This window comes from Prinia subflava, chromosome 6, assembly GCF_021018805.1.
Source record: "Prinia subflava isolate CZ2003 ecotype Zambia chromosome 6, Cam_Psub_1.2, whole genome shotgun sequence".
Taxonomy (NCBI): domain Eukaryota; kingdom Metazoa; phylum Chordata; class Aves; order Passeriformes; family Cisticolidae; genus Prinia; species Prinia subflava.
In genome coordinates this window covers 6,025,525-6,037,389 of record NC_086252.1, presented here as the reverse complement: position 1 = coordinate 6,037,389, position 11,865 = coordinate 6,025,525, and the positions used below count along the sequence as shown (strand labels likewise).

The following is an 11,865-nucleotide window of genomic DNA, read 5'->3' as shown; positions in this document are numbered from 1 at the left end:
AAAGGAAGGAAAGGAAGGGAAGGAAAGGAAAGGAAGGGAAGGAAGGAAAGGAAGGGAAGGCAGGAAGGCAGGAAGAAAGGAAGGCAGGAAGGAAGAAAGGAAGGAAGAGGGTCCTGGAGAAAGGACTCTGGCAGGGCCCCAGTGGATGGGCTGGTTCCTTTCCTGCTCCTGTTTCCAGGAGCAGGATGGGTGAACACCTTGTTTTGTTTGGAGCATAAGGATGGGGGAGTGGGAGGATGTGTCTGCTCACGAGGGGCAGTAGGAAATCTTAGTGAATGTGGAATGTGGAGGGGGTGGTTTAGGGATCCTCTGGAGCAGCAGGAGGGGTTTTATTTGCTTTATTATATATTTATTTATTCAATGAATTAATTTTAGTTTTTGTGGGGGTTTTTATTTGTTTGTTTGTTTTTACATTGCTTCAGGGTTAGGAGCTGGAGAACAGGTCTTGCCTAGCGGGTGAACCAGCATGTGTTGGATAAGTGGCTATTTTGAGGCCCTGGAAGCCTCCTCCTGGAAGCTCCAGTTTCTGTGTGGATTCCAGCAGCCTGTGCCCTCAGCTTGCTAGATCTAGTAGGAGCAGTCAGGATATGCTGGACAAAATGATTTCTCCAGACTTGGAAAAAGCATTTCCTAGGTCTTCACCAAATGGTGAGTGGTTTGCAAATTTCCACTTCCACACTGCAGCCACTTAGAGTGATAGAAATTGGCAGAGTTTAGTGCATTTCCCCATGGGATTTCTCTGAAACACCTCTGGATTCCCAGAGCTGGAGGCTGAGTCTGCACAGTCACTCCCTCTCACCATCACTGCACAAGAACTCGTCAGGACAATTTGGGATGGGCTGCTTTTCACGTGCATTTAAGGAAAAGTGGGGGGAAAAACAAAAGGAGAGAATAAACGCCTGGTTCAGGAGATAAACTGCTTGAAAAACTACTGGGATATGGTATGTAAGAACTTTCTGTCTTCCTTGCAGCAAGAACTGAAAGAACCTTGAACCATGAGCAACTCCAGCTTTGTCTGTTCTGTTTATCCATTGCTTTGTTCCCCTCTAGGGCTCTGCTTTGCCCACATGGATATATTGTAAATAAACAGTGCTGCATCCTCTGCTTCCCTTTCTCACATGTCCACACTTTCCCTGCAGGAGAAGAGAAGAATCAGCTCCAAGTTAAAAACAAAAAAAGCCCAACATGGTTTTCCTCTGGATGAGCTCCCATTGCTCCATTGGAGCTGGAGGAGCTCATTAAATGTATCCCCATTAAATGTGTAAGGGATACAGCAGGGAACTGGGATATGTATGGCTGCTTCCCTGCCCGGGAGTGGACACAGAGTGGGGCACACAGAGCCTCTGGATGCAGCTGTAAATTGGGGTTAGAAACCAAGCAAGGAATTCCTGGCCCCGAGTGTGCCTCGTCCAGTGGCGTAAGGGCTGCAGGCAGGGGAAGGTGGCAGTGCCAGTGGATCTGAAATTCTCATCAATCCCATCCCCTTCTGATCTCCCAGCAGGCAAAGGGAGTGGGTTTGATTTGTAGATCGTGCCTCTCTCTTGTGTGCTCCTCAAGCCCAAATTACAACAGTTACAGGAAATCGGGTTTGCAGCAAGAGCCTGGCATGTGTGGAGGGATATCCTGCCACAGAGCAGCAGGAGTGGGGAGGGAGGGAGAGGTGCATGACCACCATTCCATACTGCCGCTGGAGACTCGAAAATGTTGCACTCCGAAGCTGAGGGTGTGTTTTAAATGCTTGCAGAGCAATAATAAGGATATAAAGCTATTGGAGAGTGTTCAAAGAAAGATCACAAAGATGGTGAAGGGAATAGAGGATGAAGATGATGAAGGGATGAGGACCAGCTGAGGCAACTTGGCTTGTTCAGCTGGAGAACAGGAGGAGAGAGATCTCAGCATGGCCTGCATCTTCCTCCCGAGGGACAGCTCCAATCTCTGCTCTCTGTGGCCAGGACAGCACCCAAGGGAGCAGCTGGAGCTGTGTCAGGGCAGGCTCAGGCTGGAGATCAGGAAAAGGTTCTTCCCCCAGAGGGTGCTGGGGCACTGAAGAGGCTTTCCCAGGGAATGGGCACGGCCCCAGGCTGACAGAGCCCAAGGGATGCACAGGGTGGGATTGGATTGTTGGGGTGTCTGTGCAGGGCTGCACTGGATGCTTGTGGATCCCTTCCAAGTGAAGATCCCGCAAGCTGTGCTGCGGGAAGCCCGAGATACGATCAGGAAAATTACCGGAACCGGGGAGAACAGGAGCCCGTAAAAGCTGCGGGGAACTGTGCGGTCCCTACCGCAGGTGCCCGCAGCGGGAGCAAGGAGCCGCAATTCCCCGAGGAAAACAAGCGGCCGGCGCGGCTCTGGAGCAGGAGAGGCCGCGGCGACCGCGGAGAGAATCCACCTTAACCGGAGCAGGAAGAGAACCGGGGCCAATCAGGCCGGGAAGGGAGGCCGAGAAGGAGGGACCGGGGCGGGACCGGGGGCGGGCCGGAGGGAGGGCGAGCGGGGCCGGCGGGGCGCGATGGCGGAGGGCGGGGGCCCGCCCGCCGCGGGCAGGTACCGTGGGCAGGGGGCTCGGAGGGGGCGGCGGTGCCGGGGCACAGCGGGGTGACCCCCTGCCCTTTGCCAGCCCCTTCCTCAACATCCCGCCGTGTGCCTCTCTCCAGCGCAGGTCGCAACCTGAAGGAATGGCTGCGGGAGCAGTTCTGCGACCACCCTCTGGAGCACTGCGAGGACACTCGGCTGCACGACGCGGCCTTCGTGGGGGACCTGCCCACCCTGCGCAGCCTGCTGCAGGACGAGAGCTTCCAGAGGTGGGCATGCAGCCCTGGGGACACGGCCCCGACACCTGCCTGCTCCCCCCGCAGCGCACGGGGTGCACCCGCATCCCACCCGCGTCCCACCTGCATCCTGCCCACCGCGCGGGCGGGGACCTTAAAGAGCATCCAGTCCCACCACTGCCACGGGCGGGGACCCTGCCACTGTCCCCGGGTGCTCCAAGCCCCGTCCAGCCTGGCCTGGGACACTTCCAGGGATGGGGGGTTTTGTGAGAAAGGTGTCAGGGAGGATGCTTCACTCACCGTCCTCACAGCTGTGTCTTTTGGGGGCTCCCACCTCAGCCCTTTTTTCTTGTGAGAGATGTCAGGGTGTTCTTCCCACTGTTCCCACAGCCTGCACCTTTTGGGGACTCCCATCCCACCAGCTGTTTTTGGGGAGAGGTGTTTCCTAGGGTGTTCTTGCTATCCCTACAGCCTGCTCTTTCTGGTGACCCCCATCTCATCCCATTTTTCCATAGCATGTTGTGGGTTGGAAGGGACTTTGAAGCTCATCCCACCCCCTGCCACAGACAGGGACACCTTCCACTATCCCAGGTTGCTCCAAACCCTGTCCAGCCTGGCCCTGGACAATTCCAGAGATGGGGATTTTTATGGGAGAGGTGTTAGGGTGGGAGGATGCTCTCCGTTCCTCCAGATCATTCCCCTGGTTTCCCAGGAGGTAGATCTCACAGCAGTTCATGAGGCTGTGGCAGCTGTGCATGAACTCTTTTCAGTTCGGGATAGGAATGTGATACCAGGAAAACAGGAGCCTACGGATAATGGGAAAAACATACAAAAGGGATTACAATCAACTATAAACCTGCAACACCCCATGTTACAAAATCTGTCCAGTGCTAACCCTGTGACTGTGGGGATAGTTAATTATTTTTCCTGCATCATGGAGAAATCTGCCTAGAGTGCTAAATGTTTCTCAGCCTCAAAAGGTGTTATTTCAGCAAAATATGAGAATGAGCCAGCCCTTCTTTCTGCCACCTGGGCAGCTGGAGCTCTTGGGACCCTTGGGCTGGGGGGGTTTTGTAGAGAAAAAAACCAGTTTGATAGGGAGAGGAGGGTGGGGCCCAGAGCTCCTTTCCACAGGTGAGAAGTGAGCAGAGAAGTGATGTTTTTGAATTTGGAGGTAGATACAGACTTCAAAGCTCATCCCATTCCACCCCTGCCATGGGCAGGGACACCTTCCACTGAACCAGGTAGCTCCAAGCCCTGTCCAGCCTGGACTTGGGCACTGCCAGGAATGGAGCAGGCACAGCTTCTCTGGGCTACCAGTTTGGGACATCTCCCTTTAAAGAAGGACAAAACGGGGAGGTTGTTGTGGGTTTTTTAATAGGTGGTTTTTGAGGCAGGCTTTGTGCAGGTGTACAGCCCCAGCACAATTAAAGCCCACCATCCAAGCACTGCTCTGCTTCATCTGTCCAGGCAGCATCTGTCAAGTGATTGACGGGAACTTTTTGGGGCTGCTAAAAATGCCAGAAATCAGAGAATCGTATCCTGAGTGGAAGGGACCCACAAGGATCATCCAGTCCAAGCCCTGGCCCTGCACAGACACCCCAACAACCCCACCCTGCGCATCCCTGAGAGCGTTGTCCTCGGGACTGGGCCCATTCCCTGGGGAGCCTGTTTCAGTGCCTGAGCTTCCAGCGGGCACCCTTCTGAAGGGAATGGGGGCTTCTCTAACTGCGTGCTCCCCCCAATGCAGCCGGATCAACGAGAAGTCGGTGTGGTGCTGCGGGTGGCTGCCCTGCACCCCGCTGCGCATCGCGGCCACCGCCGGCCACGGCCCCTGCGTCGACTTCCTGCTGCGCAAAGGGGCCGAGATCGACCTGGTGGACGTCAAGGGGCAGACAGCCCTCTACGTGGCCGTGGTCAATGGGCACCTGGAGTGTGCCAAGATCCTGCTGGAGGCCGGCGCTGATCCCAACGGGAGCCGGCACCACCGCAGCACCCCGGTGTACCACGCGGCACGGGTGGGGCGCGCTGACATCCTGCGGGAGCTCATCAGGTCAGAGCTCGGGGCTGGGCTCAGGGCTGCCTCTCCCTGTTCCTCCTCCCCTGGGATCCCTTCCCTCCTCACCTGGCTGCAGCCTCCACACTTCGTGAACTGGAGAGGAGAGGGTGGAGAGGTGCCCAAAGGGACATCCTTGGATTTCCCATTGCTTGGCCTAGGCACCGGGTCTGTTCCCACCTGTTCCAATCCAAGCCCAAGAGGGGAGTGTCCGGTTTTGACCCCGCAATCCAGTCAGATCCAAACCTTGCAATCCCTCCTACTTCCACCAGGCTCCTGACTAGAGTTAGGAGGAAGGTGGCTTCCCCCAAAAAACCTCCCTGGGTGTTGGGTTTTCCCACAGGAGACTCCCTTGGCAGTACTAGCAGGGTTCAGGGTGTAGCAGGAGGCTGTGGGAACTTGAATTGCTCCTTCTGTGGCATGCCCTGATTATTCCTTCTTTTTAATTTGGAAGGTTTCTGTCCAAGGGATTGTGCTGGACAGCTGTGTGGGCCGTGGATGCCAAATAATAAGCGATCATAATGGGAAAATGTAGGTTGTGGGAAGAAATAGGGAAAGAGAAGAAAGTTGAAGGAATCTCTTTGATGACCTCAAATGCTAGAAAATAACAAAAGGATTTGAATAGGAAAAGATTCAACACCCTTGGGGATTTTCTTCCTTTTTCAAATTTTCATACAAGTGCAGCTTTGAGGAAGAAGGGGAGATAATCTCCCCTCCTTGCTCCTTTCCCAACATGCTGAGAGGAGGATGTTCCCATCAGCACGGGCTTGTTGATACAGGGTTCAACTCACTGCATTCCCAAAAAATCTCCCCTGCTCTCTCCACCCAGGCAGGGTGAAATGTAGCAAATGGTATTTTAGCAGCACAGGGAGAGCTGATGCCTTGATTTATGTGTCTGCTCCTTGGGATTCCTCACCAGCAATATTAAAAGCAAGATTTTGGACAACTTTCAGGATTAAAAATTAACTGGAGTTTGTCCAATCTCTTTTTATTAGGCAATGTCTCTCCCAAGGCTGCTAAGCTAATACCAAATTGTCAGATTGCCCAAAATTTCAAATATCTCAGAGTAGGGATTTCACAGATCTGTGCAGAGTTACTTAGTGAAAAATACAACCTTTATGTTACAGGGATTTTTAAAATGCTGGATCTACAGGATTTGGCAGGGGGAGTGCAACAAGGAAGACACTTTTCCTGAGACAGGAGGGAATATTTTAAGAGAACCTGAACCCAGTCAGGTTTGCTGCAGGTGTCTAAACATCACCTGGTTTGAAAATCCCATGGCAACACGGCTGGGATCCCTGAGCATTCCTACAAGTGCTGAACCAAGCAAGAGCTAAAATCCCATCCATGAATAGCAAATCCACATGTGGCTATGGAATGGGGATCCATTTTACTGGGAGGCTGCTGGAAATATTTAGGGTTCTAATGCTGGGGTATAAATGACATTCTTCATAATGTGGGGTCATACTGTCATGGGATCCACTGCTACCTGCAGTGGAACTGAGGGTAGCAAGGATGAGAGGATCCTTTTGCCAAGCTAAAACTGGGAAAAAGAGAGCTGCCAGATCACCCCCATCCCTCAGGTACATGCCTGACCCTGCTAAAAGTAGAATTCGGGGGTTTGCTTTGAATTGAGGGCTTCCACTGAGAATTTTTATGGTAATAATGGGGGAAGAAAGGACTGAAATGAAGGGCCGTCTGCCATCTGCTCAGGAGGCAGTGGCCTTACAACAGCCCTATGGAAATCCCACAGCAGCATTTGGATAACTCAGTCCAAATGCTTGTGTAATTTGATTATAAGGGAAAAGATACACTTTGTGCCATTTGCAGCTCTTAGCCCTTGTTCTGGGTGTGCTTAATTTAGATGAGACTCTTCCTATGCTCAGAACTGAAGGATTTGGTTAAATATTTGCCAGATAGGGAGCAGTCCCCGTTGGTTTCAGCAAGAACTGTGCCTACTTTGAGGTAGGATTTGTCCCCAGGTATTGTCCTTAGCTTTATGAACTCTTGAAAGGTATATAATGCTATCTACGAAAAACCCAGTTCTCTGAGTGCTCAGTTTGCATTTTGGGGAGAGGGACTGGTGGGTGAAGGAACCTTTTCTCCTCTGTGGGTAGAATGGATAGGACTTTGCGATTAAAACCAGCTACTCCTTAGAGATTGTGTTGTCTTCCTCCTTCTTCCCATCCAAGCTGTGTGGGAGGAATATGGAGTTACTGTCCCCACTGCCTGAGGGAATTGCCAGCAGATTCCAGCCCCTCCAGCTCCTTCGGGAGCAGGGGTTTGTCACGGATGTTTCACTGTGGAGTGCAGATTCCTGTTTCTATTTCCCTGCTGTTTGGGATCGAGTGCCTGTGTTGCTTTTTATCCTGGTAGGGAAGTTATTTCAGCATCCCTTTTCAGTGGAGTCATCTGGAAACATCCCTGCTCCCCAGGCAGCTCGTTAGCATCCACCATTACGTGGTGCTGGCTTGGGGCGGAGCCATCCCTGGTGCCAAGACACGAGAGGAGAGAAAATCCAACTAAAGGTTCCTGGGTCGAGATAAGGAAGCGGGGAGATCACTAACTTAATACCATCACAGGCAAAACAGGCTCAGCTTGGGGGTATCAGTTTAATTTATGCCTAATAAAATCAGAGCAGGGTAATGAGAAGTGGAATAAATCTTAAAAATCACCTTCCTCCACCCTCCTTCTCAAGCTTTACCTGTTCGCCCTCATCCAACATGGGGGAAGCTTCTGGAAAAGGCCATGCCCGTACCCTCTCACTACCAAAAACATGGCCATACAAACCCAATCCATCAGGAGGGCAAGGACGTTGCTGTTCCTCCTCCCTCCAAATCCCAGGCTGCTGTGAGCAGGGAAGCGTCTTTGCTTCTGGGAGATGAGACTGTGCTGCCTGCCTTGTCCCCGCTCAGAAGCCATCTGAGGGTAGGGATGGGCGGGATCTGGGGGTCCTGGCTCTGCACGTGTCCTCATCCCTCACTGTTCCCAACCCTCCCTTCCCTCTTCCTGGAGCAGGTACGGCGCGGATGTGGATGTGAACCACCAGCTGGCATCGCGCGGGCCCGGGCAGGCGCTGCGGCCGCTGACCACGCTGGTGGTGTGTCCCCTGTACATCAGCGCTGCCTACCACAACCTGCCCTGCTTCCGCCTGCTGCTCCAGGCGGGAGCCGACCCGGATTTCAACTGCTGCGGGCCCATCAACGTGCAGGGCTTCTCGCGGGGCTCGCCCGTGTGCGTGCTGGACGCCGTCCTGCGGCACGGCTGCGAGCCGGCCTTCGTCCGCCTCCTCATTGACTTTGGAGCGGATCTCAACCTCGTCAAGGTGGAGGCCTTGGGAGTTGAGGCCACGGGGAGAGTCAAGGTGAACGCCGAGGCGCTGGAGGTGTTCAAGGAAGCGAGGGGTGAGTGGGTTTGGGTCCCTGGAGTGGAGCCGTGGGTGCAGGAGAGCTCTTTGAGACGTTGTTTGGAAGTGCAGCTGCTGCTGAGGTGGTGGGGTGGGTGTTGCTGTCTTCACTTGAAGGACCTTCAGCAATTAGATAATTGGGGTCTGATAAGCTGACAAACAAAGCATTAATGACTTCTCCACTCCCTGCTTTTCCCCTGTTGCATTTTGTACCTTCACACAGTGTTTTACCCTCGTGAGTCCTTCAGCAACCCAACCTCTGTCTACTACTCTGCCTTTTTCATCTCTCCCAGCTCTTGTCTATTGCCTGCTCATGTAGGCAAGGCTTAGGGGTCCTATCCGAGCTGGGCTTTGGAGCTGTGGATCACCAGTGGCATCCAGTTCTCCAGAGCCACACACACAGGTGTGTCCCAGCTGTTCCTGTGTGACCCTGGGCTCTGGATGCAAGAGGGAGTTTATTCTGGACAGGCTGCTTGGGAAGGAAAGCCACCAACGGTGGTAAAAAGGGGCAGGAGGAAGCTCGGATGGAGGTGGAAAAAGGTGGGGAAAAGTGCAGCACCTTGGAAACCCACCTGGTGAAAGCCAGGGGTGGAAGTAGGGTTTCCATCGTGAACTCCAGAGAAATTTCAAAGGGATTCAGGCTTTGGGGTACAATTCACATCCTTAGGTTCACTCAGCTCTGCATGGGCCTGGTTTTCCAACCTGCCTGGGCTTCTGCTGAGGGAGGCTCACATAGGCTGGAGTTCCACTGGCCTGGGTTTAGGAGGCAAATGGGACTCCTCAGGGGGAGCATTGGGATAATGGAGTGATGCCATGGAGGCCCAGTTCCTGAATCAGCATGGCCACCACCGTCCTCCTGTCCCTGTGCAGGAAGACCTCTCCATGGACTCAAAGGAAAGTTGGGATAAGGCCTAGCAGTCAGTGCTGTTGTTTTCCCAGGGGATGGGTAAGAAAAAAATACGATTACATAATTTTAAAATGATCCAAATAGAATTGTGGAGTTCGAAGAGATCCACAATGATCAAAGTCCGGGAGTCACTTTGGCTCTGCACAGACACCCCAACAATCCCACCCTGTGCATCCCTGAATGTTGCCCAAACACTCCTGGAGCTCTGGCAGCCTTGGGGCTGTGCCCATTCCCTGGGGAGCCTGGGCAGTGCCCCAGCACCCTTTAGGGAAAGAACCTTTGTGTAATATCTGATCTAAACCTCCCTGACACTGCTCCAGCCGTTCCCTCAGGGCCTGCTGTGGGCCGGGCAGTGATGGCCTCCACGCTCACCAGCCCATCCAGCCTCCAGCTGGCCCTTCCAGCCTGTCCGTGCAGCAGCTGCTCCAAATCCAGAAGGTTTGGCCTCCCCACGAGGCAGGATCTGTGCACGTTTGGCCCTCCTGCCCCGCCCCGGTGTTGTTGTTCTGCCTCTTTCTTTCCCTAGTAATTCTTCCCTGTGTTTTTCCTTGCAGGCCGCACCCGGAGCCTCTTGTCTCTGTGCCGCATAACTGTACGGAGAATCCTTGGCAAATCCCGCCTGGATCTGATCCATAGCCTCCCAATCCCAGACCCCATTAAACAATTTTTACTCCACGAACACCGTTAAAGGGCGGCTGGCTGCTTTTGGGGACGGTTTGATTTGGTAAATGAGTGCCCTGACGGAGCCAGGTGCCAATCCTGCCCCTTTCCCCCTCATGGAGTGCACATAATTCCCTGCTCCTGTGGATTTTTTCCCCTCCGGATGTAGGGTGCAGCGGTTCTGTGTGTCTTACCTCCCTGGGGAGAGGCTGCTAAACGTGTGTGGGTGCTGCTGGAGTAAATACAATATATCCTGTAGCTGTTGGCAAATGTGTAACCTCTGTTACTGATCTGTGTCACACACACCTGGGGTCTCTGTGGCATTTCTGTGTGGGGAAAGTGTCCCTGCTTTACTGTTTTTCCCATCACAGCACATAAAACTAGAAGTTCCTACCTACATTTTACTCCATATCCCATGGTAAGACCAGAGAAAACCTACCCAGATCCACGTTACAGATCTGGTTTGTTTGCATTGTGGAAAAGGGGTTTTTTTTTGAGGAGTTGGGAGATTTTGTGCTCATAATCACAGTGTTGCATCCAGCACCCCGGGCTCCTTTGATTTCCAGTGCCTCTTCATGCCACAAACTCCCAGAAGAGTAATTTTGCAGGGAGTCAGCAGCCTTTTGTTGGGATCTCAGGGTCAGCCAGTGACGTGGTCAGTGCAGAGGAATCGTTGTCAAAACAGAAACTTTAGTAGGATAGAGATGATGGTGCCTCAAGATCTTGGGAAAAATCTCAGGTGATAATTGCAACTTGCTTTAACTTTACTGATTCAAGTGTAGTCGCTGTGTTACAAGTTAAGGTGGGTGGGGGGTTTTTGTTGGGTTTTTTTTGGATGATTTTTCTTTGCCAGCTCTTCTTCCCATGCTCATCCAGCTGGCAAAGGTAATTTTCCAGATATGATCCTAAAGATCAGAGAATCCCAGCCTGGTTTGGGTTGTAAGGGACCTTAAAGCTCACCTAGGTCCAATCCCTGGCCATGGGCAGGGACACCTTCACTATCCTAGGTTGTTCCAAGCCCTATCCCTGGACCCTATGGATTTACCCCATAGGCCTCAACACGGGTTCCAAATTGTTCCTTTTCCAGAGGCATAAATAAATGCAAAAGCAAACCGAAGCAGAGGATATTTCCAGACCTTCTCCAGGTGAAATGCAGTGGATGTGGAGCTGTGGGCAGGTGAGGAGTTCTGCACCGTTCCTTCCCAGGCCTGCAGCTGGTTTCGGTTTTCCTGGCGCTGGCAGCGAGTTGTGCACTGGCTTTATAGAGGTGTGAACATGCCTGGGAGATGCAAACAGGTTGTAAAGCTTCTTGGCACCTTGCTGGGGGATCCATAATGGTTTGCAGGAGCTCACCATGCTCCTGAGCTCCCAGTATGGGGAGGCAGAAAATTATATGGGCTGTCTTGAGAAAATGCCACGGGAACAGCTTTTGGTGTTGGCTTTTCCCTGAAGATTTTTACTTGGTTTGTAAGTGGGGACCCCCAGTTGAGGTGAAGGTGGTAGGATGGATGTCGGTAGAGCCAGAAGGACCCAGTCCAGCTCCTGGTCCTGCACAGACACCCCAACAATCCCACCCTGTGCATCCCTGGGAGCATTGTTCAAACTCTCCTGGAGCTCTGGCAGCCTTGGGGCTGTGCCCATTCCCTGTTTCATGCTCAACCACCCTCTGGATAGTGGTCCCACCTGGAATGAGCTGCAGTGAAATGCCTCAGTGGGAATGGCAGAGGGTGGCCCAAAGGAATTGAGAGAATCGACTCAACTCAGTGCTTGATGTAAGTCAGGTCTATAATTAAAGCTGAGCCTGTTACAATGTTAATTAGAGATCCCATCCAGAGGATTCCCCTGGGCATGGATCTCTCCATGGTCTAAGGATGGTTCTCCCAGCCTGGTAGCAAACCAGCCTGAGGTTCATCAGTGACTTGGAGTTGTGCAGAATCAAAGCTCTGGAGTGCCTGGATCATCCATCCAACTTCTGTCTTCACTGAGGGACTTTGACTCTGGAAAAGACCAAACCTTTGGCTTGAGGGCCTGGAATGAGTCCAGCTTGGGGACAACTCAAAAAATCAAG

At 52.8% G+C, this 11,865-nt stretch overlaps 1 protein-coding gene across 2 annotated transcripts; it reads left to right on the top strand.

The window, feature by feature from the left end:
• The first annotated feature begins 2,465 nt into the window (after positions 1-2,465).
• Positions 2,466-10,087, top strand: ASB1 (ankyrin repeat and SOCS box containing 1). 2 transcript variants are annotated; one of them, XM_063399992.1, is made up of 6 exons: positions 2,466-2,544; positions 2,655-2,801; positions 4,519-4,821; positions 7,843-8,228; positions 9,101-9,176; positions 9,692-9,830. In XM_063399992.1, exons 1-5 carry the CDS (start codon positions 2,510-2,512, stop codon positions 9,136-9,138), a joined length of 909 nt encoding a protein of 302 aa, XP_063256062.1. In that variant the 5' UTR covers positions 2,466-2,509; the 3' UTR covers positions 9,139-9,176; positions 9,692-9,830. The 2 variants fall into 2 exon arrangements, with proteins under 2 accessions (XP_063256062.1, XP_063256061.1); XM_063399991.1 differs by lacking the exon at positions 9,101-9,176 and having other exon boundaries at positions 9,692-10,087.
• The last annotated feature ends 1,778 nt before the right edge of the window (positions 10,088-11,865 follow it).